The sequence below is a fragment of the Gobio gobio genome (genome assembly GCF_949357685.1).
Source record: "Gobio gobio genome assembly, chromosome: 16".
Taxonomy (NCBI): Eukaryota; Metazoa; Chordata; class Actinopteri; order Cypriniformes; family Gobionidae; genus Gobio; species Gobio gobio.
Window position 1 is genome coordinate 2,555,905 of NC_137109.1, and position 27,600 is coordinate 2,583,504.

Below are 27,600 nucleotides of genomic sequence, written 5' to 3' on the forward strand. Positions count from 1 at the left end.
TTCTGGGGGTTTAAAGATTTCAGCATTGAAGTTATGGAAGAGCATATGTGCTTTAGAACAGAAGTTGAAGAGAACTACGTAGTGAAAGTTAGTGAGAATAACTATTAACCAATGTGTTGTATGACAACAACACTGTTGTGCTTCATCCTCTGCTAACTCAACCTATTTTATCGTATGTGATATACTTTATGAATGTCTAAGACCTCTAAATGATCTTCAATATGATCAACACTTTACTGAAAAGGCTGAAAAACAGCTACATGCCTTCTATCGTCTGATTGATTGTTTACGTTTTTTAGCAAGTAAAAGGCCTTTTAGTTTAATTCTTTAAATGTCCTGCCTTCAGGTCAAGGTTCACATGTCTTTTTGCAGTGAAATCTTTATGATGTTTTATGAACAAAGTTCAGGAGGAGCACGTTCAGATAATTGACACAGGTGGAGAGCACTCAGCTAATCAACAATAGAGGTATATATACACGCAGCTGTCTTACCTCCATTCATTGACAATTTTCTAGCACGGATGGCATTTCCGGCAGTTCGCCCCGCCCGCCCACGCTGTCTGCACGGCTCGAAGTAACTCTACAATACTAAAATATTTTCCTTACAAATTTATAAGCTATCTAAAAACCCCTTTCGGCCGCTTCCATCAGCATTCACGAGCCAACCGCGAGAGCAGTGCTCGGACAGTGTAAAGGAGTGCTCACAGCAGACTTGCAATAGGGAGAACTACAACAGTTCCTGTCTTAAGATAATGTATTACAGCTCTTTTACTTTTCTTTTCTTGCGATCTTTCCGCCTCTGTGTACTACAGTACAGACAGATACTTTTCGCACAGGAGAAATGCGTTCATCATGTACGCGCATGCGGTCGCCGTGGTGATGAACGATCAATTTACTTGATGCGGGTAAAGCGAGCGAACGTTTTGTGAGGCTAAATCACTAAAATGCTGTCAATGCAACAGTGCATATTATGCCAAACAATCAGCTACTAGTTGGAATCAGCTGATAATCACCGCCTTGATTCAATACTTCTCAACTTGACGCTCACATTAGCTCACAGGGCTCAACACAGTGCGACCATACTAGCATTTGTGACTATAAATAGATGTGTGCGAACTGAACAATGTATTTGGGAGCACACGCTTTCTTAAATGTAACATCAATACCTTATAGTAGGGCAGGCTATTGTATAACAAGCGTATCAATGATTGTTATACCATCATATATATATATAGGCCTATATATATATTTTATGAAACAGAAAAAATTCAAAGGCTATGATTTCATTGAATTAATGTGAGCGATCACGTTTCTGAATGTGGCACCGTTGTGCGTTCTACTGGCTTGAACAATGCTTCAGAATGCTTCAGTTCAGAGCATTTCACAATCAATGAATAGCATACATTTATGCAAAGCAAATTCGTATCAACAATGACAACATATGATATAAATCACAGTAAAGAAAACGGTGTATACAGTTGTAAGACTGTATTTTCTCTGTGGCTGCGCCACGCCTCCGGAATAGCCTCCCTCTGCATATCAGATCTTGTGAATCCTTAGGATGTTTTAAATCTGTGTCAAAAACACATCTCTTCTCTCTTGCTTACAACTGCCCATAAGGACTGGGAGTTTGAGATGTGTGTTTGTGTTTTGTGTGTTTATATCAGGGCGTTTTGTCAATGTTTTATTAGTACTGTTGAGAGAGTAAAGCACTTTGGTCAACTTATGTTGTTTTTAACGTGCTATAGAAATAAAGGTTTTTGTTGTTGTTTTATATCTTTCATATGATTTTGAATGAGCATCCTGCAATAATAAGACATAAACATTTCAAAATAAGAGTCCATTCGGTTACACAATGTGTTTCTCCATTTGTCCGTCTAACTTTTTCTCCTTTTTCTCCCACATGAACTTTGTTTCTCTAGCTAATTTTCTCCTACTACAGCAGTGCTGTTGCCTCGGCTCCCACAGGAGTTCAGTTTCTCTGGCTAATTTTCTCCTACTACAGCAGTGCTGTTCCCTCGGCTCCCACAGGAGCTTTGTTTCCCTAGCTAATTTTCTCCTACTACAGCAGTGCTGTTCCCTCGGCTCCCACAGGAGCTTTGTTTCTCTGGCTAATTTTCTCCTACTACAACAGTGCTGTTCCCTCGGCTCCCACAGGAGCTGAGTTTCTCCGGCTAATTTTCTCCTACTACAGCAGTGCTGTTCCCTCGGCTCCCACAGGAGTTCAGTTTCTCTGGCTAATTTTCTCCACTGCCACAGCAGTGCTGTTCCCTCTGCTCCCACAGGAGCTCAGTTTCTCTGGCTAATTTTCTCCTACTACAGCAGTGCTGTTCCCTCTGCTCCCACAGGAGCTTTGTTTCTCTGGCTAATTTTCTCCTACTACAGCAGTGCTGTTCCCTCTGCTCCCACAGGAGTTCAGTTTCTCTGGCTAATTTTCTCCTACTACAGCAGTGCTGTTCCCTCTGCTCCCACAGGAGCTTCGTTTCTCTGGCTAATTTTCTCCACTGCCACAGCAGTGCTGTTCCCTCTGCCCCCACAGGAGCTCAGTTTCTCTGGCTAATTTTCTCCACTGCCACAGCAGTGCTGTTCCCTCGCCTCCCACAGGACCTTCGTTTCTCTGGCTAATTTTCTCCTACTACAGCAGTGCTGTTCTTTCTGCTCCCACAGGAGCTCAGTTTCTCTGGCTAATTTACTCCACTACTACAGCAGTGCTGTCCCCTCTGCTCTCACAGGAGCTCAGTTTCTCCGGCTAATTTTCTCCACTACTACAGCAGTGCTGTCCCTTCTGCTCTCACAGGAGCTCAGTTTCTCTGGCTAATTTTCTCCACTGCCAAAGCAGTGATGTTCTTTCCCAGAAACCTCAATCCTACATGACGGCCTGGAGATGTTTAAAGCATTTCACTTCTCTTATAAACATACCGTTCCCCAATTTCTCTCCTTTCAATCACCTAATTTATTTTCTACCTTAATACATCAAAGGTTACTTGAGCTGCATCCAGTTTTCCACAATTGATGTACGGCGATTCCGAGATAAACAATTCACCGACCTCTCTGTGATCAAAGGGATTCAAAGATCCCAGCCCACCCGTCCCGACACTAGACAACCTATAATGCTGGTATCCTCAAAGGTATTGACACCCTCCGCACAGACTACCAGCCCCTCAATACCACCCGAACACTCAACGCCATGTCCTCCTAGCCTTTTCTGGTTTCCTTAGATGCTTGGATTTCATCTACATTTTCAACCCACTCATCGCCAATCTAATCATATCAGTCAGAATCAAATTCTGCATTATTTTCCTGTTTAACACTGTGAAGCTGCTTTGAACCAATCGGCATCGTAAAAAAAAGCGCTATAAATAAAGGCGAGATGACTGACCAGTCAGTTCTGGCTTAATTTAAATGGAGAAGTTCTCCCCTGGAAGCCCAGTTTCAGATGAATCTAACAAACCTGTGACACGCTTTTGGTTCCAGAAACACCTCAAATCCGTTCTCCAACCATCAGGGGTCCCAGCAAAGAACTTTTCAAGCAACTCCTTCCGTATTGGGGCAGCAACCTCAGCAGCTCAAAAAGTCCTCTCCCAACAGCAGATTCAAGCTCTTGGGAGAAGGTCCTCTGACGCTTTCCAAAGCTATATCAGGACCAATCGGTTCCACTTCAAAAAAGCCCACCAAACCCTTATTGACTAGTCTACAGTGAGAATCTCCTGATCAAACACTCATATTTTTTATCCTTTATGTTCTCAGGTTCCAGTAAGAAATGGAAAGTTTCCATGGACGCAGCACAGCGGGAAGTTCCTTACAGCTTGAAAGAGTTGGAAAGTTTCCACGCAGTACGAAAGAGTGGAAGTTCCACGCAGTACGAAAAAGTGGAAGTTCCACGCAGTACGAAAGAGTGGAAAGTTCACGCAGTACGAAAGAGTGAAAATTTCACGCAGAACGAAAGAGTGGAAGTTCCACGCAGTACGAAAGAGTGGAAAGTTCACGCAGTACGAAAGAGTGGAAGTTTCCACGCAGCACGAAACAGTGGAAGTTTCCACGCAGCACGAAACAGTGGAACTTTCCACGCAGAACGAAAGAGTGGAAGTTCCATGCAGTACGAAAGAGTGGAAAGTTCACGCAGTACGAAAGAGTGGAAATTTCACGCAGAACGAAAGAGTGGAAGTTCCACGCAGTACGAAAGAGTGGAAAGTTCACGCAGTACGAAAGAGTGGAAAGTTTCCATGCAGTATGAAGGAGTGTAAAGTACGAAAGAGTGTAAAGTACGAAATAGTGTAAAGTTTCCATGCAGTATGAAAGAGTGGAAAGTTTCCACGTAGTACGAGTACGAAAGAGTGGAAAGTTTCCACGTAGTACGAAGAGTTGATGTTTCCACGCAGAGTGGAAGGCTTCCACGCAGCAAGGAAATGTTTTAATAATATTTTTAATATTGTTGTCTCTCCCATGTTTCTCTTTTCCCGTTTTCTCTTGCAGGCAATTCCCCCGGCACGATGCACCACAACCGCCCTCAGGGGCCTACTGGTCAAGCAACCAGGCCCTTTCTTGAATGCCAGCCCGCCAAGCTCGGCACTTCTTGGGGGGTATTTAGCGAGGCGGCTGTCCTATGCTTTAGCATTTGTGGGGGGTACTCTGGGTTCGGGCCAAATTCCGAGCTCGAAGCCCTCCCCCCGGACAGCACGCCAAATACGCATTTAAATTACTCTCCATAAATTATATGTAAGTGTGAACTCGTGAAATGATGTTTTATGAACAAAGTTCGGGAGGAGCACGTTCAGATAATTGACACAGGTGGAGAGCACTCAGCTAATCAACAATAGAGGTATATATACACGCAGCTGTCTTACCTCCATTCATTGACAGTTTTCTAGCATCCCTCCACCACCCCTTCTCCACACTTTTATTTTATCAAGCACTTACATACACGGGGGGTACTCTGGGTTCGGGCCAAATTCCGAGCTCGAAGCCCTCCCCCCGGACAGCACGCCAAATACGCATTTAAATTACTCTCCATAAATTATATGTAAGTGTGAACTCGTGAAACTGATTTAAGTAAACCTATGGCTGTGTCTGAAATCGCCCCCTAGGCCCTTAAATAGGGCACTATTTGAAGGGACAGCCATTTGTAGTGGTGTCTGAAACCAATTGAACCTCTTTCAATCCCAGAATTCACTGCAATAATGAGTGTACAACTAATGTATGCTCAAAAGCTAGAGAATACCCATAATGACTGTTTGAATCGTGTGTCAAATTAATTCTCATGTCATTTATCGTCTGATTAATTCTTAAAATGTCCCACCTTCAGGTCAACTTTTTTGTTTAAGAAAAAACATGTTAAAATGTATACATTAAATATGATTCAACATGCTTTTGATTAACGTTTATCTGTGAATCTCTCAATCATCTATGTATTGCATTGCATTATGTTTAAATACAGTTAAAACTACAGAACTGAAACTATTATGAAGTTTAGTATTTAAAATGTTGTTTTATCTGGAAATATAAAATGACAACTGATAATATATGTATTTTAAATAGTCTGTTATAGCCTGGATGAGCCCAAAACATGACAAAACATTAATTGACTTACAGAGCTCTTCTGGAGGTTTTGATGACTGCCAATAATCTAATGAGACACTCGTCTGATTTCTTGAATTTCTGAAGCTCAAACTCCTCCAGCTCTTCCTCTGATGTCAACAACACAAAGGCCAAAGCAGACCACTGGGCAGGTGAAAGGTCAGATGAGAGACTTCCATTGCTAAGGTGGGTCTGAATCTCTTTCACCAGAGTTTGGTCATTCAGTTCATTCAGACAGTAGAACAGATTGATGGATCTCTCTGCAGGCAGATTATCTTCTAATTTCTGCTTGATGTACTGAACTATTTCCTTGTTGCTCTGGTCATTGTCGTCTTCCTGTGTTATCAGTCCTCGTAAGAGTCGTTGATTGGACTGGAGAGACAGGCCGAGGAGGAAGCGAAGGAAAAGGTCCAGGTGTCCATTGTCACTCTCGAGTGCCTTGTCCACTGCAGTCTTGAGTAAATCAATCATGGTTTCATTTGTGTTTTCCTGTTCTGTAGACTCATGATCAAACACATTTTCCTCGTGGATGTCTAGAAACAGATGTGCATAAAGGGCTGCAATAAACTCTTGAACGCTCAAGTGAACAAAGCAGTACATGGTGCCAAGAGTGATCCCTGTTTCCTCCTTAAAGATCTGGGTACACATGCCTGAGTACACTGATGCCTTATAGACGTCAATACCACAGGCTTCCAGGTCTGTGTCATAGAAGATCAGGTTGCTTCTTTCCAGCTGATGAAATGCCAGTTTCCCCAGTGAAAGGATGGCATCTCTATCCCAGGAAACATCTGGTGTGTATTCTCCATCATACTTTCGGCGGCTCTGCTGGATCTGAAAGCGGAGAAAGTGTGTGTACATTTGTGTCAGAGTCTTGGGAGTGTCTTCAGTGTTTGATTCCTGCTGTGTTTGAGAGATCTCATCAGCCTGAGTGTTTTTCACATCATTATTTCTCTTCTCCTCCAGAATGTTCTGGAGAACAGTGGCTGAAATCCAGCAGAAGACTGGGATGTGGCACATGATAAAGAGACTCTTTGATTTTTTAACATGATCAATGATTGTGTTGGCCTGATTCTCATCCGTGAATCTTTTTTTGAAGTACTCTTGCTTTTGTGCGTCATTGAATCCTCGTATCTCTGTCAGCCGGTCGATACAGTCAGGAGGAATCTTACTGGCCGCTGCTGGTCTGGTGGTGATCCAGATGAGAGCAGAAGGAAGCAGATTTCCCTTCATGAGGTTCGTCAGGAGAACATCCAGAGAGGCTGGTGACGATACATCACGCCACGTCTCATTACAGTCAAACTTCAGAGGAAGGCGACATTCGTCCAATCCATCAAGGATGAACAGGACTTTGAACTGATTCCTCCTTGTAAGGTTCAGTCCTTTTGTCTCTGGGAAAAATTTAGTTAAAAGGTCCATCAAACTTAGTTTTTCTTTCTCCTTTAAGTTCATCTCTCTGAATGGAAGAGGAAATATGAAGCTGATATCTTGATTCTCTTTTCCTTCAGCCCAGTCCAGAACAAACTTTTGCACAGAGACTGATTTTCCGATGCCAGCGACTCCTTTTGTCAGAACAGTTCGGATCTCCTCGTCTTGTTCATGTGCTTTAAACAAATGTGTGCATTCCACCTGTATCTCTTGAGATTCATGACGCCTGGAAGCAACTTCAATCTGTCTGACCTCATGTTCAGTATTGACCTGTTCACTGCCCCCATGAGTGATATAGAGATCTGTGTAGATGTTATTCAGAAGTGTGGAGTCGCCTTGCTTTGCAATTCCTTCAAACACACATTGATACTTCTTCTTTAGGCCACACTTTAGCTGATGAATGAAGAACAGCTCATCTAAACACAGGAACAGAAAACAGATAGTTTTAGTCTTAATCTTCTCTCCCACATTTATAAGTGTCAATCTGACAGATGGTCATGAGTCTCAGACCTTCTAGAGCATCAGCAGCTTCATCTTGCTTCATCTCTCTCAGGTAATGTAGTGTGAGATCAAGAGCTGCTGCTTTGATACTGCATCTATTCTCATTAAAGTCCTTCACAAAGGATTCTGTGTTTTCTTTATGTAATATATTCTTAAACTTCTCCAGTTCATTCTTCAGAAATGAGATTATTTTGCTCTCAAGATCCTACAAACAAAGTAAGAAAAATAAAAGATAGAACACAATTTAACCAGATCCACATCCATATTTTGTCAAAACGATTTACTCAGTAATTAAAAATATTTGTAAAATAAACCAGTCAAAAATGTCAATTGGCTGCCATTTAACACACAAAAAGTACAAAAATAGCGTTTTCTAACATGTTGATTATTATTTTATTGGTTCTTAAAATTAAGAAATGCTGTTCAGTTTGTTGTAATTATAAACATCTATGAAAATGTGTTTTCCTACCTGGAAGATCCCGAGGAGATTGTGTTTGAAACTCTTGTGTTTCCTGTGAGTCTGAACGTCTGAGTCTAATGTCTCACATTGAAGCCTGTTAGCCAATAAAATAAAATACTGTTAAAATAAATACAAAATATATTGTTCAAGCTAAATATTAGAGAAATATTTGAAAACTTTTTTAACAAGCAGAATGTTTTTTAGCTATTTAAGTTTATGCTGTTAAAGTATATAAATCTATAAAAGCATAAATATATAGTGAATTCTGACATTGACAACAGGTATTTTAATATGTTGTGCAGCAGTTATATCAGCGCACCAAAATTATTTTTTTTAGAACTAGAATTATAACTCAAATCAAATAATTTCAATCTTTTTGCTGATGCTCCCTTTAGGTTTTTATAGCACTGCTGTTTGTAAATTGGAACGATATTTGATTGATAAAGTTTCATGATAAATATTCGCGATCAGTGTGTGACCAACAATAAGAAACACATGAAATACCTTTTGTTAGTTGATGGTTTTCTCTCACTGAAGTTTGGTCCTTTACCTTTTGAGCTGTCACTCTTCACAGACACAGAGCTGGACACATGTGAGCCTGATCTTACACTAATGACACACAGAACAGAAAGATAAAACACGTCATTACAGGAGACACTTCTGGGGTCCGTTCTTTGTGCGTCGCTAACTCAGTTAGCCGGATTTGATTGTTGACGATTTGGCATGATCTTGGATTGTTTGGTTCTTCGACGCTCATCCTGGACTTGCTGTCATAGTAACAGGTCCTTTAGCTTAAACCTGCTCGGGAGGCTTATTTCATGTAAACAGGGTTAGATTGCATCTTGAGGTGATACTTAAAATCTGTCCCAGCCACTGCTACTTTATTACAAGAGTTCATTACTGAACCAGGGGCAATAATAATAATTTTAAATAATAATAATATAAAAAATTATATATTTTATATTTGTATGAGAATGTATATACAATTATAATGTTGTGTATAATACTAGACACAGCCACTTGATTGAGCGATTTATTTGTGATGGAATAATTACTTCATAATTTTATTGGAGGTTTACACATATGTTGTTCAGTTACTCTGAGCCCTGCATTCATTTAAGTGATCATGGATATTTTGGGATGGCTTGATGCAGCGCAAGAGATGCAGATAATTTGATCTTGACCCTTAACCAACACCTCCAGCCTGGTCAAGAAGGCTCACCAGCGCCTTTTCTTCCTGAGGACACTGAGGAAGAATCAGCTCTCCTCGGCTATCCTGGTGAACTTCTATCGCTGCGCAATAGAAAGCTTCCTGACCAACTGTGTGGCAGTGTGGTATGGGAGCTGCTCTGCACTGCAGCGGGTGGTGAAAACTGCCCAGCGCATCACAGGGACTCCACTGCCTGCCATCGAGCACATCCAGAGGAAACGCTGTCTGCATCGAGCTCACAGCATCCTCAAGGACTCCTCTCACCCAGCCCACAGACTGTTTTCTCTCCTGCCCTCCGGCAGGCGTCTCAGGATCCACCGGACCAGGACCAGCAGACTAAAGAACAGTTTTTTTCCCCAGAGCTGTCTCTTTACTGAACTCGAGCCCCCGTTGATCACTTCCCTTATATACTGCTAACTCTCCTACCTCACATCTGCCTTCACTTTGTTATTTGCACTACTGACTGTTTATTACAGTAACAACTGTTTACTTATGCATTTTGCACTACCATACCTTAACTGGATTATGCTCATTTGCACTGCAGACTGTTATTTACAGTACCAACTGTTTACATTTGCATTTTGCACCGTATTACATATTACTTCTAACTGTAATATGCAATCACTTTCCACTGCACTTTTACACTTTTTTCGGATAGCTTCTGTCCATACTTTATTGCACTACCTAAATCCACTGCTATATTCCTCATCTTAGCCTAACATATCATTGTATACCTCTCTCTGTAAAACTGTTTATAGTAATAGCCATCTGTTTATTATATTATATTCATAGTACATATTCACCTGTAAATTCTGTTTATAGTAATAGCCATCTGTATATTATATTGTATTGATAGTACATATTCACCTGTAAATTCTATTTATAGTAACAACCGTCTCTATATATACATATATATTGTCAGGTCCGGATTCGAACCCAGAGTGTGTTGCTGGAAAACCCAAGGTTCTAACCACTGTTCTATTGGGGCAGTGTGGACCCAATTGGCAGATAATCACAAGAGGCAGGTTTAGAAGGAAAACTGAAAGTCTTTACTTATTATTCTTGTAATTCTTGTAATCTTGAGCGAACACAAAAGATCTAGCATCAGAGCTTGGTAGGGCAAGATTCATATCCACACTGGATGATGCAGGCAAAAGAGTCCAAAACATAAAACAAAGATTACCAGAGAAGCTGGTCAAAAATGTCTGAGCAAAAGTCTTTTAGGGTGGACCAAAAGGGTATACACAAAAACGTAGGCTAGGCAAGAAAAACTTCAAGACTGAGCAAAGGTACAAACAAATGCAAGTCTTTAAATATACACCTGTTAGCCCTCTAACAAGCTAGGTACAGGTGATATCATTGAACCAATAACGAGCAATGAACTAGGAAGATCTCGTCCTCTTGGTTTCCCTCTGCTGGACAGACCGTGGTGTGACAGGGCCTCCCCCTTTACGGCCGACTCCCGACGGCCCAGGACGGTCAGGATGCAAGTGATGGAACGTCTTGATCAGGTCTGGGTCTAAGATGTGTCGTGCTGGCACCCAGGTACGTTCCTCAGGCCCATAACCCTGCCAGTCGACCAGGTAGTGAAAGCCACGGCCACGACGTCTTGAATCAAGCAACCTTTTCACGGTGTACGTGGGACCACCTTCTATAATGCGAGGGGCAGGAGGGGTGGGGGCTGGGGGAGACAAAGTAGAGGTTAATAAGGGTTTCAAATGGGACACATGAAAAGTAGGTCTTACTCTTAAAGATCTTGGTAGGGCAAGCTGGTATGTAACAGGGTTAACCCGTCTGGTGATTTTGAATGGGCCAACAAATCTTGGGGCAAGTTTCTTGGATTCAACCTTTAACGGCAAGTCCTTAGCTGAGAGCCAGACTCTTTGTCCGATTCTGAAGTGTGGAGTTGCCCTCCTTCTCTTGTCTGCATACCTCTTGTAGCGGGTGGAAGCGCTCTTCAAGGCTATATGAGCCCTTTTCCATGTCCTTCTGCAGCGCTCAACGAATCTCTCAGCATTAGGGACTCCAACCTCTATCTCTTGGCTGAAAAACAATGGTGGCTCGAATCCAAATTGACACTTAAATGGAGACAGACCTGTGGAGAAGCTTTGTAAGGTGTTGTGTGCCAGCTCTGCCCATAGTAAGTAACGACTCCAGGAGGATGGCTGATGAGATGTGAAGCAGCGAAGGTATTTCTCCAACTCCTGATTTATCCGTTCTGTTTGGCCGTTAGACTGAGGGTGGAAACCTGAGGAGAGACTGACAGAAGAGCCAAACAGGGACCAGAATGCTTTCCAGTAACGAGACATAAACTGGGGACCTCGATCAGAAACAATGTCTACTGGAATTCCATGGATTCTTACAACATTCTGAAGAATAAGATCAGCAGTTTCCTTGGCAGAAGGGAGTTTAGGTAATGGAATGAAGTGTGCAGACTTAGAGAAGCGGTCCACCACCACCAGTACAACAGTGTTACCTTCAGAAGTTGGTAAACCTGTGATAAAATCCATGGAGATGTGAGACCAGGGGCGTTGTGGAATAGGCAAGGGATGTAGAAGGCCGGCAGGGCGCTGATTAGATGATTTCTGTTGAGCGCAGACTGGGCAGGCTTGTACAAAAGATCGGACTGCTCTTGTCATCTCTGGCCACCAGAAGCGTCTCTGAATGAAATCCAACGTCCTCTCAGTTCCTGAATGTCCAGCAAGGGCAGAAGCATGCCCCCACTGGAGGACCTCGGATCTTGCTTCCTTGGGCACAAACAAGCATCCTGCTGGGACTTCATCAGGAATGTGTACACCCCGTAGAGCCTCACGCACTGTATCCTCAATGGACCGGCAAACCGGTGCAAGAATGCAGTCTCTGGGGATAATGAATTCTGGGGAACGGTCCTTCTGGGAACCATCATACTGGCGTGACAAGGCATCAGCCTTTAGATTTTTGGATCCAGGTCTGTAAGAGATCACAAAATTAAAACGGGTAAAAAAGAGAGCCCACCTGGCCTGCCGGGGATTAAGGCGCTTTGCCTGCTGTAGGTAGGCCAGGTTTTTGTGGTCTGTCCACACAATAAAAGGATGCTTAGCCCCCTCCAGCCAGTGGCGCCACTCCTCCAGTGCAAGTTTCACAGCAAGGAGCTCTCGGTTACCCACATCATAGTTTCTCTCTGCTGGCAACAGGCGTCTGGAAAAGAAAGAACATGGATGGACCTTGTCATCTGTGATAGACCTTTGGGAGAGTACTGCTCCAACTCCCTCCTCTGATGCATCCACCTCCACGATAAATGGTAACTCAGGGTCTGGGTGTTCCAGGATAGGGGCAGACGAGAACAGTCCCTTTAACCTGTCGAACGCCTGCTGAGCCTCAGCAGTCCAGTGGATACAAGCAGGTGATCCTCTAGTAAGTGCGGAGATGGGTGCTGCAATAGTGCTGAAATTGCGAATAAACTTCCTGTAAAAGTTGGCAAACCCAAGAAATCTTTGTACCTGCTTTAATGATTTGGGCTGGGGCCAGTTGGTGATGGCAGATACCTTTGTTGGTTCCATCTGGATGCCTTCTTGTGAGACAACATAGCCTAAGAATGAGACTTGGGGCACATGGAACTCACATTTTTCGAGCTTTACGAAAAGGTGATTATCAAGGAGCCTCCTCAGGACCTGTTGGACATGGTGAATGTGTTCCTGTAGAGAATCTGAGAAAATCAGTATATCATCTAAATAGACAAACACAAAGCGATTCAACATCTCCCTCAAGACGTCATTAATGAAGGCCTGAAACACTGCTGGGGCATTAGCTAACCCGAAAGGCATGACTTGATATTCCCAGTGGCCAGTTGGGGTACTGAAGGCTGTTTTCCATTCGTCTCCCTCCTTTATTCGTACCAAGTTGTACGCACTTCGCAGATCTAACTTTGAAAAGATCTTAGCTTTCTGGAGCAGTTCAAAGGCAGATGACATTAGCGGGAGAGGGTAACGATTCTTAACAGTCACTTTATTAAGCCCACGATAGTCTGTACAGGGCCTAAGACTACCGTCCTTCTTAGGGACAAAAAAGAAACCAGCACTAGCTGGGGAAGATGATGGTCGAATAAAACCAGTACTCAAAGCATCCTTGATATATTCGTTCATGGCCTTAGTCTCTGGTGCAGAGAGGGAATATAGGTGACCTCTTGGAGGGAGTGCGCCAGGAAGAAGGTCAATAGCGCAGTCGTATGGTCTATGAGGGGGTAGCTTAGTAGCACGCTGTTTGCTAAACACTTCTCGCAAGTCATAATATTCAGGGGGCATGAGTGTAAGATCTTGTGGCTTATTCAAGAGACTGACACTCACCTCTTCAACAGCTGCCAGAATTTCTTTACTCCCGACCACAGTGGAAGCAGGAGAGATACAGGAATCACACGCAGAGCCCCAATGAAGGAGAGTTCCAGAGGTCCAGGAGAATTGAGGGTCGTGAAGCCGCAGCCAAGGGTAACCTAGAATAAGGGGTTCTCTGGAAGACTTGATCAGATAAAATGAGATAGTTTCATGATGGTTAGTCTCAATGGTCAAGCACAAAGGAACGGTTCTGAACTTGATTATTCCAGACCCTATCGGTCTGCCATCTAGGGCTTCAACCTTCCAGAATGAAGAGCAAGTCTCATAGGGGATACACATTTCCTTAGCGAAATTAATGTCCATAAAGTTATCCGCTGCACCGGAATCAACAAACGCTTTCAAAGTCACTGTCTTCTCATTGATGTCCCCCCAGGTAAGAGTAGCTGGCAGCAGTAAACGGGAGTGAGGAGTGTCAAACTGAGCAGTACCACTCGCTAAGGACCCCACTCCCCTTAGCGAGCTTTGGCTTTTACTGCTAACTCAGGGCAAGCAGAGCGCAAGTGGTTAGAGTCACCACAATAGAAACACCGACCTTCTCTCATGCGTCTGTCTCTCTCCTTTGGTGAAAGACGGGCCCTACCCAGCTGCATAGGCTCTTCCTCTGTCTGTTGAGTTAAATGGGAAACTTCTGGGGCGTTAGGGGATGAAAACATGGACATGTCTTGGGTAGTGCAACGTTCTCTTCTTCTCTCACGAATACGGTTATCAATTCGGACAGCCAAAGTTATGAGTTCCTCTAAATCTTTACCCCAATCTCTACTGGCCAATTCATCCTTAACCCCCTCAGAAAGGCCACGATAGAAGGTTGAAATGAGCGCCTCTAAATCCCACTTACTCTCAGAAGCCAAAGTACGAAACTCTATGGCGTAGTCGGCCACAGATTGATGCCCCTGATGAAGGTCTAATAGTCTCCTTGCTGCCTCACGGCCACTGACTGGATGGTCAAATACTTGTTGAATAGTCTCTGTGAACACTTTTAGATCAGAGCATATGGGGGACTGTTGTCTCCAGAGGGTTGAGGCCCAATCCAGTGCACGATCACACAACAAGGAGATAATGTATGCAATCTTAGCCTTCTCAGAAGTAAAGGTGGCTGGTTGGAGTTCGAAGATGAGTGACACTTGAGTAAGGAAGCCCTTGCAGGTACCAGGCTTCCCACCGTAGCGCTGAGGGGGTGGAATCTTTGGTTCTTGGGGCATTGGTGCAGTTAATGGTGGGGTTTCTGGTGCTGGTAATACCACAGGTTCTCGAGGCAAGCGTACTTGTAGTTGTTGCAGCGACTCCCCAATCTGGTTCACAGCATCGGTCAATCTCTGGAGCTGTGTCTCATGTGATCCAAGCAAAACTCCCTGTTTGCTAATGGCTCCGTGAATTTGTTCAGTATCTGCCAGGTCCATATCTTGTTTGGCTCAGTCTTACTGTCAGGTCCGGATTCGAACCCAGAGTGTGTTGCTGGAAAACCCAAGGTTCTAACCACTGTTCTATTGGGGCAGTGTGGACCCAATTGGCAGATAATCACAAGAGGCAGGTTTAGAAGGAAAACTGAAAGTCTTCACTTATTATTCTTGTAATTCTTGTAATCTTGAGCGAACACAAAAGATCTAGCATCAGAGCTTGGTAGGGCAAGATTCATATCCACACTGGATGATGCAGGCAAAAGAGTCCAAAACATAAAACAAAGATTACCAGAGAAGCTGGTCAAAAATGTCTGAGCAAAAGTCTTTTAGGGTGGACCAAAAGGGTATACACAAAAACGTAGGCTAGGCAAGAAAAACTTCAAGACTGAGCAAAGGTACAAACAAATGCAAGTCTTTAAATATACACCTGTTAGCCCTCTAACAAGCTAGGTACAGGTAATATCATTGAACCAATAACGAGCAATGAACTAGGAAGATCTCGTGCTCTTGGTTTCCCTCTGCTGGACAGACCGTGGTGTGACATATATATTTATATATATTCAGTACATATCCCTGTCCTGCACTTATTCAACCATTGTATATCCTGCACTTGCTGCTATTGCACTTCTGGTTAGACCTAAACTGCATTTCGTTGCCTTGTACCTGTACTTGTGTAATGACAATAAAGTTTAATCTAATCTTTAAGAAACTTTAATACTGTCACGTTACAAATCTGCTTCAAATTGAATTAATAAATTAAATTACAACATTGAAATAAAAATGTAAAGACTGAATATAAATAATTGGTAATCATGTAAAAAAAAATATATAATTTATGTATTATAACTTCTATGTTGGTTTGGTCGTTTGGCTGTTTCCTTATAAAGGTCCAGAAATTCGTGGAGGTTTTTTGTGTAATTTGTCAAGGTTTTTGCCAGGTGGCTTTTTTTTTTAATTATATGATGTCATTACGTTGTCTTGCCGACAGCCAATCGCTGCATTGCTGATCGTGGTTTCGAGTATCGATGCATCTGCCCTCTTCAGGGAACACAAGAACGCGCAGTGATTTTAGATCACTTAATCCAGATATTTAAATCCAATCCGCAAATTCATTTGAAGAATCAAATTAGCCAGACATCAGTTATCACTGTTAAAAGATCTGGGATCTGTCAAATCATCTCAGATGTATTAAGCGAGGTACGAAGAACGGACCCCAGGTTTCATGTTTAATTAAGCCCAGTTTAACACATATTAATTCCTGATCTGAGACCTGAATAACTGATCAAAACGGTAACTAATCCACTTGAATTAGTTTGGACTGCTCTCACTGAATCATCTGAAGCAATTTCTCAGTCAAATAAATTTTCTCAATAAACAGAAAGTATTGAGAGAACAACCAGCACTGATTTTCAGTAGTTTTCCTGAACATGCGCTAAATGGATGTCTGACTTTGTTGCTTTTTGCAGTTTCCAGACTTAAAAATGTGAAGTGTAGAGATAGAGTAGGCCAAAATCAGAATAATGAATGGGCTGAATAAATCTCTCTCTACGAGCCTGACGTGCAATGCCGCGCTGATCACATGGGCATGAATCACTGTAACACACACAGAGAAATATTGTGAGTTACTGCATAACACATGTTTAACGAGCAGAATAATACGGCATCATGATACACAGTCTCATTTTTAGCTGTGTCTTTTAACTATAGTATTTTGAAGGACAAAAACATGAGCTTTAACTATAGTCTTTACATCATGGAGTCAGCGGTCACTTTACTGTGCCCGAGGCCCTGTGCGGTCACACACTTGCTTGGCACAGCCCTTGTGACGGTCCTGCGATGACATCAACATGCATTTATCAAAAACCAGAGATATCACAGAGTAATGTAATATCCATATCGCCGAACCCTAACTGGTATTACAAAAACTATAATTATAATTTCAAATCAAATCAAATCATTTCAATATTTTTGCTGATTGTCAATTGGAACGATATTTGAACGATAAAGTTTCATGATAAATATTTGTTGCAATATTTTATAACGGTGTGTGACCAACAATAAGAAACTCATGAAATACCTTTTGTTAGTTGATGGTTTTCTCTCACTGAAGTCTGGTGGTAAACCTCCTTTTGAGCGGTCACTCTTCACAGACACAGAGCTGGACACATGTGAGCCTGATCTTACACTAATGACACACAGAACAGAAAGATAAAACACGTCACTACAGGAGATACTTCAGGTTTCATGTTTAATTAAGCCCAGTTTAACACAAATTAATTCCTGATCTGAGACCAGAATAACTGATCCAATTAAAACAAATTAAATCTGTGGAGTAAACAAACACTGTTGACCGCAGTAACCAGATGACTAACGTACAGACTAATGTCTGTAAAATACTAAAACTGAAATCTCATCTAGTATCTATATCTATATATAACTGAACGGTGTGCAGTAAATGAGAGGCTGAAAAATAGAAGAAAACCTTTTACATTTCTTTTACAAATATCCACTGATTTAAGAGCGACGATTTCAGGTGTTTATTGTTATCTTTTCTAGGTTTTTGGTTTTCAATGTTAATTTTCAGTAATTCCTAGTGTGCATCAAGTGTGATGTTAAAGGTCCCATGGCATGAAATTTTCATTTTATGAGGTATTTCAACATTGATATGAGTTCCCCTAGCCTGAATATTGTCCCCAAGTGGATAGAAATGTTGATCGGTGTAAACCCGAGTTCTGGCTGTCTCTCTCTGCCTTTGAGAAAATGACAGGCCAGACGAGCCAATCCTGACGTCTCCTGGTTTGACGTCCAAGCAGGAACGGTTTCCTCCCTTTCCTCCGCCCAGAGAATCTGGCACACCCATGCAAACGCTCGAGAGATCATTAACGTTACTTGTGAACGAGTGAACGCTGGCAGTTTCTCAGTGTTTGGATGTACAAATGAAAACAGAAGTCTTTCTTCAGTTCCTTCTGATCTGTGATCATTGATTTCTTATGTGTAGCTAATTATTTATTATTCGTGCACACGCTGTGGCTTCTCTCTCTCCCGACAGAAAGGTGTTTTCTATCTTGTGAGTCAGTGTTTTTGTACGTCCTCGTCGCGTCTATCTGTTCTTAAATGTGCATACAGTCTTTTCTGCTCAACACCAGCAGAGTCACGTCTTTAGAGATAAACCTCACACACGCCGAAGCTCGGCCTTCAACATCCCCGACCCCCAGTACTGCATCTGGCCCACAGCGGAGGCACCAAACGCGGCGTGAGATTAAGCAGAAGGAGGATAAGCGTGAGCATATCTGGGCTAGGCTAGCCAGCTAACCCACAATAAACTGGATTACATTCGATTACTGCTGTTGTGTCTTTGTTTGCGCTGTGTAACGTTACTCAATGGGCGTCACTGATGCTTTTCATATGATTGGAACATATCTAGAAATAATGCTTTGCTCAACACTTACTAACTCGTTCATCTCGCTGTAATGGTACATTGCATGTGTTACAAAGTTGGCAGAATAATGATGAAGACAGACTCGGCGTGACTGGGACTCGTGTTTATTCAAAACTCTCAGATACAAACACAATAAACTCGCGCTGACAGACAGCGCTCTCATAACTCAGTAGTTACTATAAATAACTTTGTTAGCAATCGCTCCGTCTCCGTGATGTCCGGTTCGCGAACGAATCATTCTTTTGAATCGGTTCTTTTTAGTGAACCGAACCAGTTCACCAAATCGGACTGAATCGTTCTAAACGGTTCGCGTCTCGAGTCAGCGCTGATCCATAATTTACTAAAGTTACTAACTTTCTGACATGAGTGACAGTCCCTCCGACTAGAAATAAACTAATAACCTGAAGTATATGCTAGTAACTACAACAGTTCACCCTGAACTGAGACATGCTGAGAGAACTGATGAGAAGTGAACACAGGTCCATCCGTCTCTGGCAGACTCGTGCCTGCTCGTGCCTCGTTAAACCACGCCCCCTCCGCTCATTGAAAATGCAAAGATGTCAGCCAATCACAACAGTGGGCGTTTTTACTGAAGTCTCACAGCAGACACGCCTCTTGAAGCAGGGCATTCAGCCACAGGGCAAACAGCAGTATAGAAAAAATGCCTTTTATTTCTAAATTATGACATTTTATGATGTAAAAATCATACTAACAATATAAGTACACCTCAGGAAACACTATAAAATAATAGAAAAATGCCATGCCATGGGACCTTTAAAGTGATTTGTTCACAGTCTCAAAACATCAACAGTCATGGTAGAAGCTCTGTACATTAGTTAGATATTAACTGTGATATTGTCTATAAAGCCCAGTTTGACATGTATATTTGACTTGTTCTGATTAAAGTTTCCACATTATTCACATTTACTATCCACTAATGTGCACCTTTAAACCGTAATGCAATACACTTTAATCTGGGTTTGTACAGGACTTTACATATATGGTGCATTAAACATAATTAACTGTGATAAATGTTCCTGTAAACTAAATATGAAACCAGTTTCAAGCCATTTTAACCTGCGACAATCTAAAACATTTATAGGAAGTTCTCAATTGTTTTGCAGAGCATTTGACACGGCAATGGTGAGAGAAACACTGGTTGTTGGTCAGGCTTTGCTCTTTACAGGACAAACCTGAAGCTCCAGTAGTGTTTAAAATGATTGAGTGAAAACAGTGGCAGTCTTACCTCTGTTCCTCTGAGAGACTCATCTTAGAGAGAGCGTCCTTTCCTCGCTCCTCTGACATTACTGCAGAGAAACTGCCACTGAAAACAGCTCAGCGCTGGGATCTTTGTGTGGCTGAAGACCATCAGATGCTCAGCATGACCTGGACATGACAATGAGTCAGTGAGATTAATATCATGAGCGTTCAGAGGGAGAAATGAGGAGGAAAAATAACAACTAATGACCAATGCTCAGCTAAACAATAAGACAAAGAAAATATACTACAACTATGTTAAATATTAATATATTTATTTTACCAATTTTCCTTTGGTTTTAGTGAGAAACAGCAACAGTGGATGCTCTTTTTAACATTTTAAACACTAGATCACAAACTCTAGTTCATAATTATGGTTAAAATATGAGGATGTTTATGTTGCTTTGCCGTGGTGTCAACTGTAATGGATTACTTTTTACATTACTTTCTACACTTTATCTGATGAATTAACATTTCTGTCCATCAATGACCCAAACAGTTGCTCACCTGTCTAATAAAACACATCAGATATTAAAGCGGCTTTAGTGTTTCCATGATTTCTACCGCAGTAAAACCGGATATCGAGGGTAAGGCGGATACGACGCATTGACACGGGCCGTTACACTGGTCAAAATAGAGGATTTCTCTGGATTTAAACATTGTTGGAAATATTTGTGATAAAGTAAGTACACAAGGCAACAAAATAAAACATTGTTCAAGTGGTTTTGGGATATTTTAATCCAAAAATCTTACATATTGTGTCTTTAACTGAAATGAATGCTTGTCATTCAATGACGACTGCATGAAAAGTAAAGGCTAGTATTAAAATTATTATAAACTGCTATGAAAATGTAAACATTTGTAGTTTAGACAAAAGTCAGTGCAACGCTGAAACTATATATTACCTTTATGAAATAATCAGGGCCGTAGGGGTTTATCATCAATGAAGGCCCAGATTTTAGTTTGATGATAAGGGGTTGATGATTTGAGGGGTTCAGGGGTTTCCAGAGAACATTTGATTTCTGATCTACATATGTGCATTTCAAGACATATGAAGGCCATAAAAATCATCAATATTAGCTTTAAAAGCATGTGAGATTACCTGCTCTCTCCTCATCTCCATCATTCTTTCTTTTTCTCTCAGTCTCTTCTCTTGCTCTGTCTCTTCCCTCCTAAAGCTGAGCTTTGACTGATAGTATTTTCATTTTCCTCTGTCAGCGAAGAAAGTGAACATTTGTATTGAAGCTTATGGGTAGCAATATTCAATTTGAAATGTAATATGGAAAATGATAATGGAGTGTGTAAAATGGCAATGTATTTCTGTATTTAAATTTAAATTTTCCCATACATTAAAAACTTAAAAAGTTTATATATTTATGAATCAGTTTCTCAGACAAGTTAATTTACTGAAGGCTATGAGGAAAGTTAGGAAACTCAGTTTATTAAATTAATTCACAATATGTGCTCATTCATTATTAATCTTATGCCTTATATGATGAAAATGTCTTCGTTAATGTTTCTTTCACCTCACATTAACAGATACTAATTATTACATGAATCATGTAAATTATAGGCCTACTGTATTTTCAATTCAAAAGGGGACAAAACTCAACAAAAGTTTATTAGTTTGCATCACTGATTATTTTTGACGGTTGTTTAACATTTATATAATAAAACAGCTGTCAAATATGAAATGTTAAGTTTATCTCCTTACATCTCAGCTTCTGTGAAAATAAAGCCCGCCTACTTTGATTTGATTGGTCATCTCAAACATTTTGACATTGATGAGCGGTGACAGACCAATGACAGCTCAGATGAGAAGATCTTGTGCAATATCAATGTGGCACTAAAATAAAGTTAATAATTAGACAATTATTTCACAACCTTTATACACCTCTGAAAAATACAGAGAACCAGGCCTCAGTGCTACGGCCATAGAAGTAAACCACTAAACAGATTGTCCAAAGAAAACTGTCAATCCCGCATTAATCACAAAACGATCCTAAAACTGCAAATAAACCTTTTAAGAAAAAGCATTATTAATTTCTACAAAATGGTTTGTTTTAGTAACTCCTGGCCACTTCTTGATCATTTTTTATACTTTTGCAACAATGTAGCCTATAAGTCATGACTTGTGTCATAACGTAATCATTATCACACTAACTCATATGAAATCTGAATATTCCCCCCCAAAAATGTAATGGTGTAAGTATTAAAGCTTACTTGCAGTAGTTCAGACGGTCTTGTCCTACAGGAACAGAATCCAGGGCTGTTTCTCAATAACAAGCACATGAACTTCGGACTCCAGAGAACAAACTCCAGAGGGTGGGAGGAGCAAGTCCGTGATTCTCTGTATGTGTATTTTAGTCTACAATAAAATAAAATATCTTATAAAACACCACTCTACCTCTTTGCATTTTCATTTAACCCTCCTATTATCTTTGGGGTCAATTTGACCCCATTCAATGTTTAACGTCTGTAAAAACACGATTGACATCTTTTTTTTTTGCTTTAGATTGAATGACTTTTCTTAATTTAATGGGGACAACTCTTTAAACATAAAATTAACATGATGATATTTTTCCAATGTCCTGTACACATTTTAGTAGCATCTGTGTTCCTTGGGGTCAATTTGACCCCAGGCTCATTTAGCTGTATAAAACATAAGAAATATAAAAATGTTACACCCATTTGTTTAGGTTGTTTTATTGAGGTCACTATAACATGCTATAATTTCATATATTCAATGTAACATTCAAACAACTTCCCTCTGATTTAGGGCTCTAATCTAACCTAACCAAACCATACCTGTAGTATTGCGAGAACCACTAGTAGTTCATGTTATTATGGTCCTGCCACCCCACGTGAATGACAGGATAGCCATAGTGCTGCTAATGTCATCAATATGGTTCCAGGGCCCACCAGATATGCTGTCAGACATAAATGACCTGAGACATAAACTTTTGTAAAAAAAAAAATCATATTCTGGAGGTTTAAATTGCTGGGGTCAAATTGACCCCAGAGGGTAACAAATGTTACTAGATTCGAGGGTAACAGGAGGGTTAAGACAAGAGTCTACTGCTGACAAAGTCATATTTTGTTAAATTATTATCTTAAACAAATAACTGACAAATTTGATCTAGTCCAAATGATCAAAGGGCCCACAAGAATCACCACATCAAGCAGCACCCAGATTGATTTGGCATTTACCAACCGACCTGAGAGAATATTTCAATCATACAATATGTTAGCTGGTCTTTCTGATCACAATTTGGTCCTTGTGGCCAGAAAGCTCTCAAAAAAAAAGATTTGATTATTCTGTCAGAGAGCGTGAGTTCGTTGGAATCCCAAAAAAACGCCAGGAAGGATTTAATAATGCTGTCCAGCAGATTGACTGGGATCAAATATTGTTGGGAACCAATTGTGAAATGGACTGTGAATCTTTTGTGGCGACAATTGAGAGAACAATTAAAGATTTTAGCTGTAAAGTTAAATACAAACACAATAAAAATATACTTCCCTGGATGAACTCGGACATACTCAAAGTAATGAAAGAGAGGGATTATGCATAAAAAAATGCAATTAAAACTAAGTCAGCTAGTGCTAAAAATCTATTTACAACACTGAGGAATAAGACTGTTAAAGCTATACGCAAGGCCAAAGCAGATTTTTTTTTTTACTTTAAAACCTGTTAAGCTTCACCCCCACTTTGGGGCTCACAGCTGAAAACGACCTACCTGAATTAAAACAATTATAGCTCCTGAGAACAGTGTGCTACAGGCACAATTAAGGTATCTTTGGAAAGAAGACACTTGGGACTCTAATAAAAAGCAATCAGAGTTGATAATTCTCAAACAGATAAAAAATTATAATAGTTGAAATGCCTCAAAAATTATTTGCACTACACAGAATGTTGTATTATTTCATGTAAAAATATATGAAAATAGACCTGGAGGAATCCAGTTCAGTTATGGATTGAAAGCCACACGACTTATCAGTTTATAGTTCAAGTTTGAGGAAGATATAATGAAAAATGTGGTTCCTGCAAGCTTTTTTCCAAGACTATGTCTGTTCCATTTCTCCCTCCGCCTGCTTGAGGCACATCCCCAGAAATGACATCTCCCAACTAAAACAATTGCAGTTGCTGAACAATTTGCACTACATGCACAATTTAGACATCTTTAAAAAGAAGACACTTTAGAGTTTATTACCCAAACATTAAAGTAGAAAAAAACTTAGAAAGACAAACAGTTATAGAAGTTGAAGTGTCTTGAAGATGATTTGTGCTACAATGAACACTTTATTATTTGATGTAAAAATATATGAAAATAAGCCTGGAGGAATCCAGTAAGTTAATGAATTGAAAGGCACAAGTCTCATCAGTTTATATTTAAAATTTGACGAAGATATCATGAAAAATGGGGTTCCTGCATGCTTTTTTCTAAGAATATGTCCAGGTGCCAAGAAACCTACAGGAGACTTGATAACCTAATGTTATGAAGTGTACTGCAAGCTGTTTTAGCCATCATATATGATGCTTGAATGCTTTTTCAACTATAAAATAATAGGCAGAACCATAAGACTTTGTATTAGTGATTTATTTGTACAACAGAACTTATAAAAATATAATAAAAATGAAATATTAATAAAAAAGAGCTAAACTTCTTTGCAACTGAAAATACAACAAGTAATATAAGTATAATAACTATAAATATAACTAGTAATATAAATAACAATATAATATAAATATATAGCTATAAAAACACACACAATTTGCAAATGTAAAAAAAAAAACATTTACTGGCCTTTTACTGGCGGATTCAGGTCTACAACAGCAAGTGCAGATCTTGAAGAATCTGAAAGCGTTCTTCTCTTTTCTGCTGGTTGGCTGGTGCTTGGATGCCATAGCTCATCTGAAGACTCAACCTGATGCCTGTAGAATGGCAAGGAAAGGAAAGAGAATTAGCACTGCATGTCCTATTTCTGTATAGTTTGCCCATTTAATCAACAATCACACTGTCATCATTCACTCTAATTACAGGCCATCCCATGAACAATGAAACTGATGGGCAGTCGGTTAGACAGCATTCATATTGACGGCCACCTATACATTCTCACACAGCCCAAGCATCAATCTAACGGCCGGCTATACAGTGAGCATTCATATTGACGGCGGCCCATACATTCGCACACAGTCCTACAATCAATATAATGGCCGGTGATACAGTGGGCATTCAACAATCACACAGATGGTCGGCCGTCCAGAACTTTTCTTTTTTCGTCAATTAGTTTTTTTTGTAGCACAGGGGAAAAAAATGCATTTTATATATTATATATATATATATATTTTTTTTTCTGTGTGTGCTAGAAAAAATGCTAAATATCAGTATATGTATAATCTATACTGGTATATTGTAATTTTTCTAGCACACAGGAAAAACATAAAATAAATACAGTCTCAATATATATATATATATATATATATATATATATATATATATATATATATATATATATATATATATATATATATATATATATATATATATATATATATAAACAATTACATGTGTTATATATATATATGTTTTATTTACACACACATGGGGAAAAATTATATATACTTTTTCCCCATGTGTGCTAGGAAAAATGCAAAATATCAGCATATGTATAATGCATACTGGTATATTGCATTTTTTCTAGCACACAGAAACAATAAAATAAACACATTCTCACACACATTCTCAATATACATAAACAACTACACATAGCAACTCTCCGGTATATTATTGGATCAGTTCCATCAACAAGCATATCACCGTCATCGCTGTCTTCACTCTCCTCAATGTTTTCCACATCGCTGCTTCGAGTGAGCTCAAATAAAACATCTTCAGCACAATAAAAACTTCTTTTGACGATCCATTGGATAATACATTCCGTCCAGTTAGTAAGATTAGCAAACAGTAACTACAAAGAGACCTCTGTTTGTTTACTAGCCCGTTAGCTGTTAGCTGTCAGATGGGGGAGCATCTCGTGGGGAGATAGTGCCACATTGGCACATTCAAATGAATAAATATTCACGCCCATGTGACAAATATAAACATGAGAGGTCTCGTTGGAATCGTGTGCTCATTGGCTACATTTTCAGTCAGTCATGACGATTCAATGCTTTTATTGGCTCCAGATAAACAGACATTATCATTGGATGAGCACGTCATGACATCAGATAAAACGAGTGCCATGGTTGGATATTTTTGACTATATCGCGGCTATCTTTGCATGTTTTTGAGTGGGGTTAGTTGTATTATGTTCGTAACATTCTAAGCTATAAACCCATGCCACTTTATGCTACCGGGAGACTGTTTTTGGTGCATTATTTTATTGCATAACAGTCTAGTATGATACTCCGCTCCGCAGAAATGCGATGTAAACAAAGGATTAACCATCAATATTACACCGTTATTGTTTCGTTGGATTAAAATGCTCTATGGGATGTTATTCAGTGGACCCTCACCTTTCCATTCATTCTGGAACTTTTAGCAGTGGATGCGTGTGTGGCTCGTAATTAGGACACTAAAGGTATGTGCTCTGTTTTTATTTATGCTTGATTTGATGTGTATTGCTTACATTCATGCAAAAATACAGCCGTTATAAGCTTTTCATTGAAAAACAGTGGTCTGTCCTCGATGCTTGAGGTTTAGACCTTTAGAATGATATATAGTTTGTCAAGATGAATGATGTTTTTTTACGTTAAATCTATTAACAAACATTACACTCGTGCTAAAAATAGCGCTTCAACCCGTGCACGTGCTCATGAAGCTTAAAGGGGGGGGGAAACACTCAGTTTCAGTCAGTCTCATGTCAATCTTGAGTACCTATAGAGTAGCATTGCATCCTGCATATCTCCGAAAAGTCTTTATTTTTATTATAATTATAAAAGGAAGATGCCGATTGTCCGATAATTAATTCGGAGCCAATTTTCAACCTGGGCACAGTCACAAAATCTGAAGTCTTACAGACAATAAAATCACTAAAAGCTTCCAGAACTAAAGACATATTTGGCATAGATATGTGCATGCTGAAAGAACTCAGTTCCACATTATTAACACCAGTAACCAAAATTGTCAATCTCTCCTTTATTGAGGTGATGTTTCCAAGTGTGTGGAAGTCAGCTGCTGTTGTTCCAATTCTCAAAAATGGAGATCCGTTGTCAGTGGACAATTATAGACCTATCAGCATCATACCTACAGTGTCAAAAGTTGCAGAGAAACTAATTTCCCAACAAATAATAACACATTTAAATACCACTACATTTTCTCTTCATTCAATGCAATTTGGTTTCAGAACTCAACACTCCACAGAAACTGCTAATTGTTTTTTCATTGAAAATATCAAACATCTACTGGATAAAGGTGGTGTGGTTGGAGTTGTGTTTTTCGATCTAAAAAAAGCTTTTGACACTGTAAACCATAAAATATTATTAATCAAACTAAGCTAATTTAATTTGTCCTCAGATGCAATAAAATGGATAGAATCATATCTATCGAATCGCTCAGTCAGTTAGGATCAGTGAGTACCACTCACCGCCCCTCGCCATGTCCACGGGGGTTCCTCAAGGTTCTATTTTGGGGCCACTGCTATTTTCACTTTATATAAACGACCTCCCTTCTGTTTGTCCAGACGTCTATATTCAGATGTACGCAGATGACACAGTCATTTATGCCCATGGTAAAAACACAAATCAAGTTGCTGAAAAACTTACACAGTCTATGGCCCATGTCTCTGAATGGCTAAATCAATCCTGCTTAAAACTTAATGTAAATAAAACCGTTTCAATGTTCTTTTCTAAATCAAACATTGCAAATAATCATGCAGATATTTATGTGACAGGGGAAAAAATAAAAGTTATATCATAATAGTCTATCATAATAGACTCTAAACTAACTTTTAAATCACAGATAAAAAAGGTCT

General features: G+C 40.1%; 1 protein-coding gene across 4 annotated transcripts in view; it reads right to left on the reverse strand.

Moving 5' to 3' along the window:
- Positions 1–21,942, reverse strand: part of LOC307139807 (NACHT, LRR and PYD domains-containing protein 12-like) — a 129,326-nt gene extending 107,384 nt beyond the window's left edge. For 2 of the 4 annotated variants that reach the window (XM_079838910.1, XM_079838908.1), the window contains exons 1-8: positions 21,853–21,907; positions 20,732–20,840; positions 19,619–19,758; positions 17,011–17,118; positions 8,464–8,568; positions 7,969–8,053; positions 7,509–7,704; positions 5,587–7,414 (exon numbers count right to left, since the gene is read on the reverse strand). In XM_079838910.1, coding sequence (XP_079695036.1) covers positions 5,587–7,414; positions 7,509–7,704; positions 7,969–8,053; positions 8,464–8,568; positions 17,011–17,118; positions 19,619–19,677 — 2,381 coding nt within the window. In that variant the 5' untranslated portion in view covers positions 19,678–19,758; positions 20,732–20,840; positions 21,853–21,907. Of the gene's footprint in view, positions 1–5,586; positions 7,415–7,508; positions 7,705–7,968; positions 8,054–8,463; positions 8,569–17,010; positions 17,119–19,618; positions 19,759–20,731; positions 20,841–21,852 lie in introns of all 4 variants that reach the window. The other 2 variants (XM_079838909.1, XM_079838907.1) reach the window with 1 other exon arrangement.
- Positions 21,943–27,600: the final 5,658 nt, after the last annotated feature.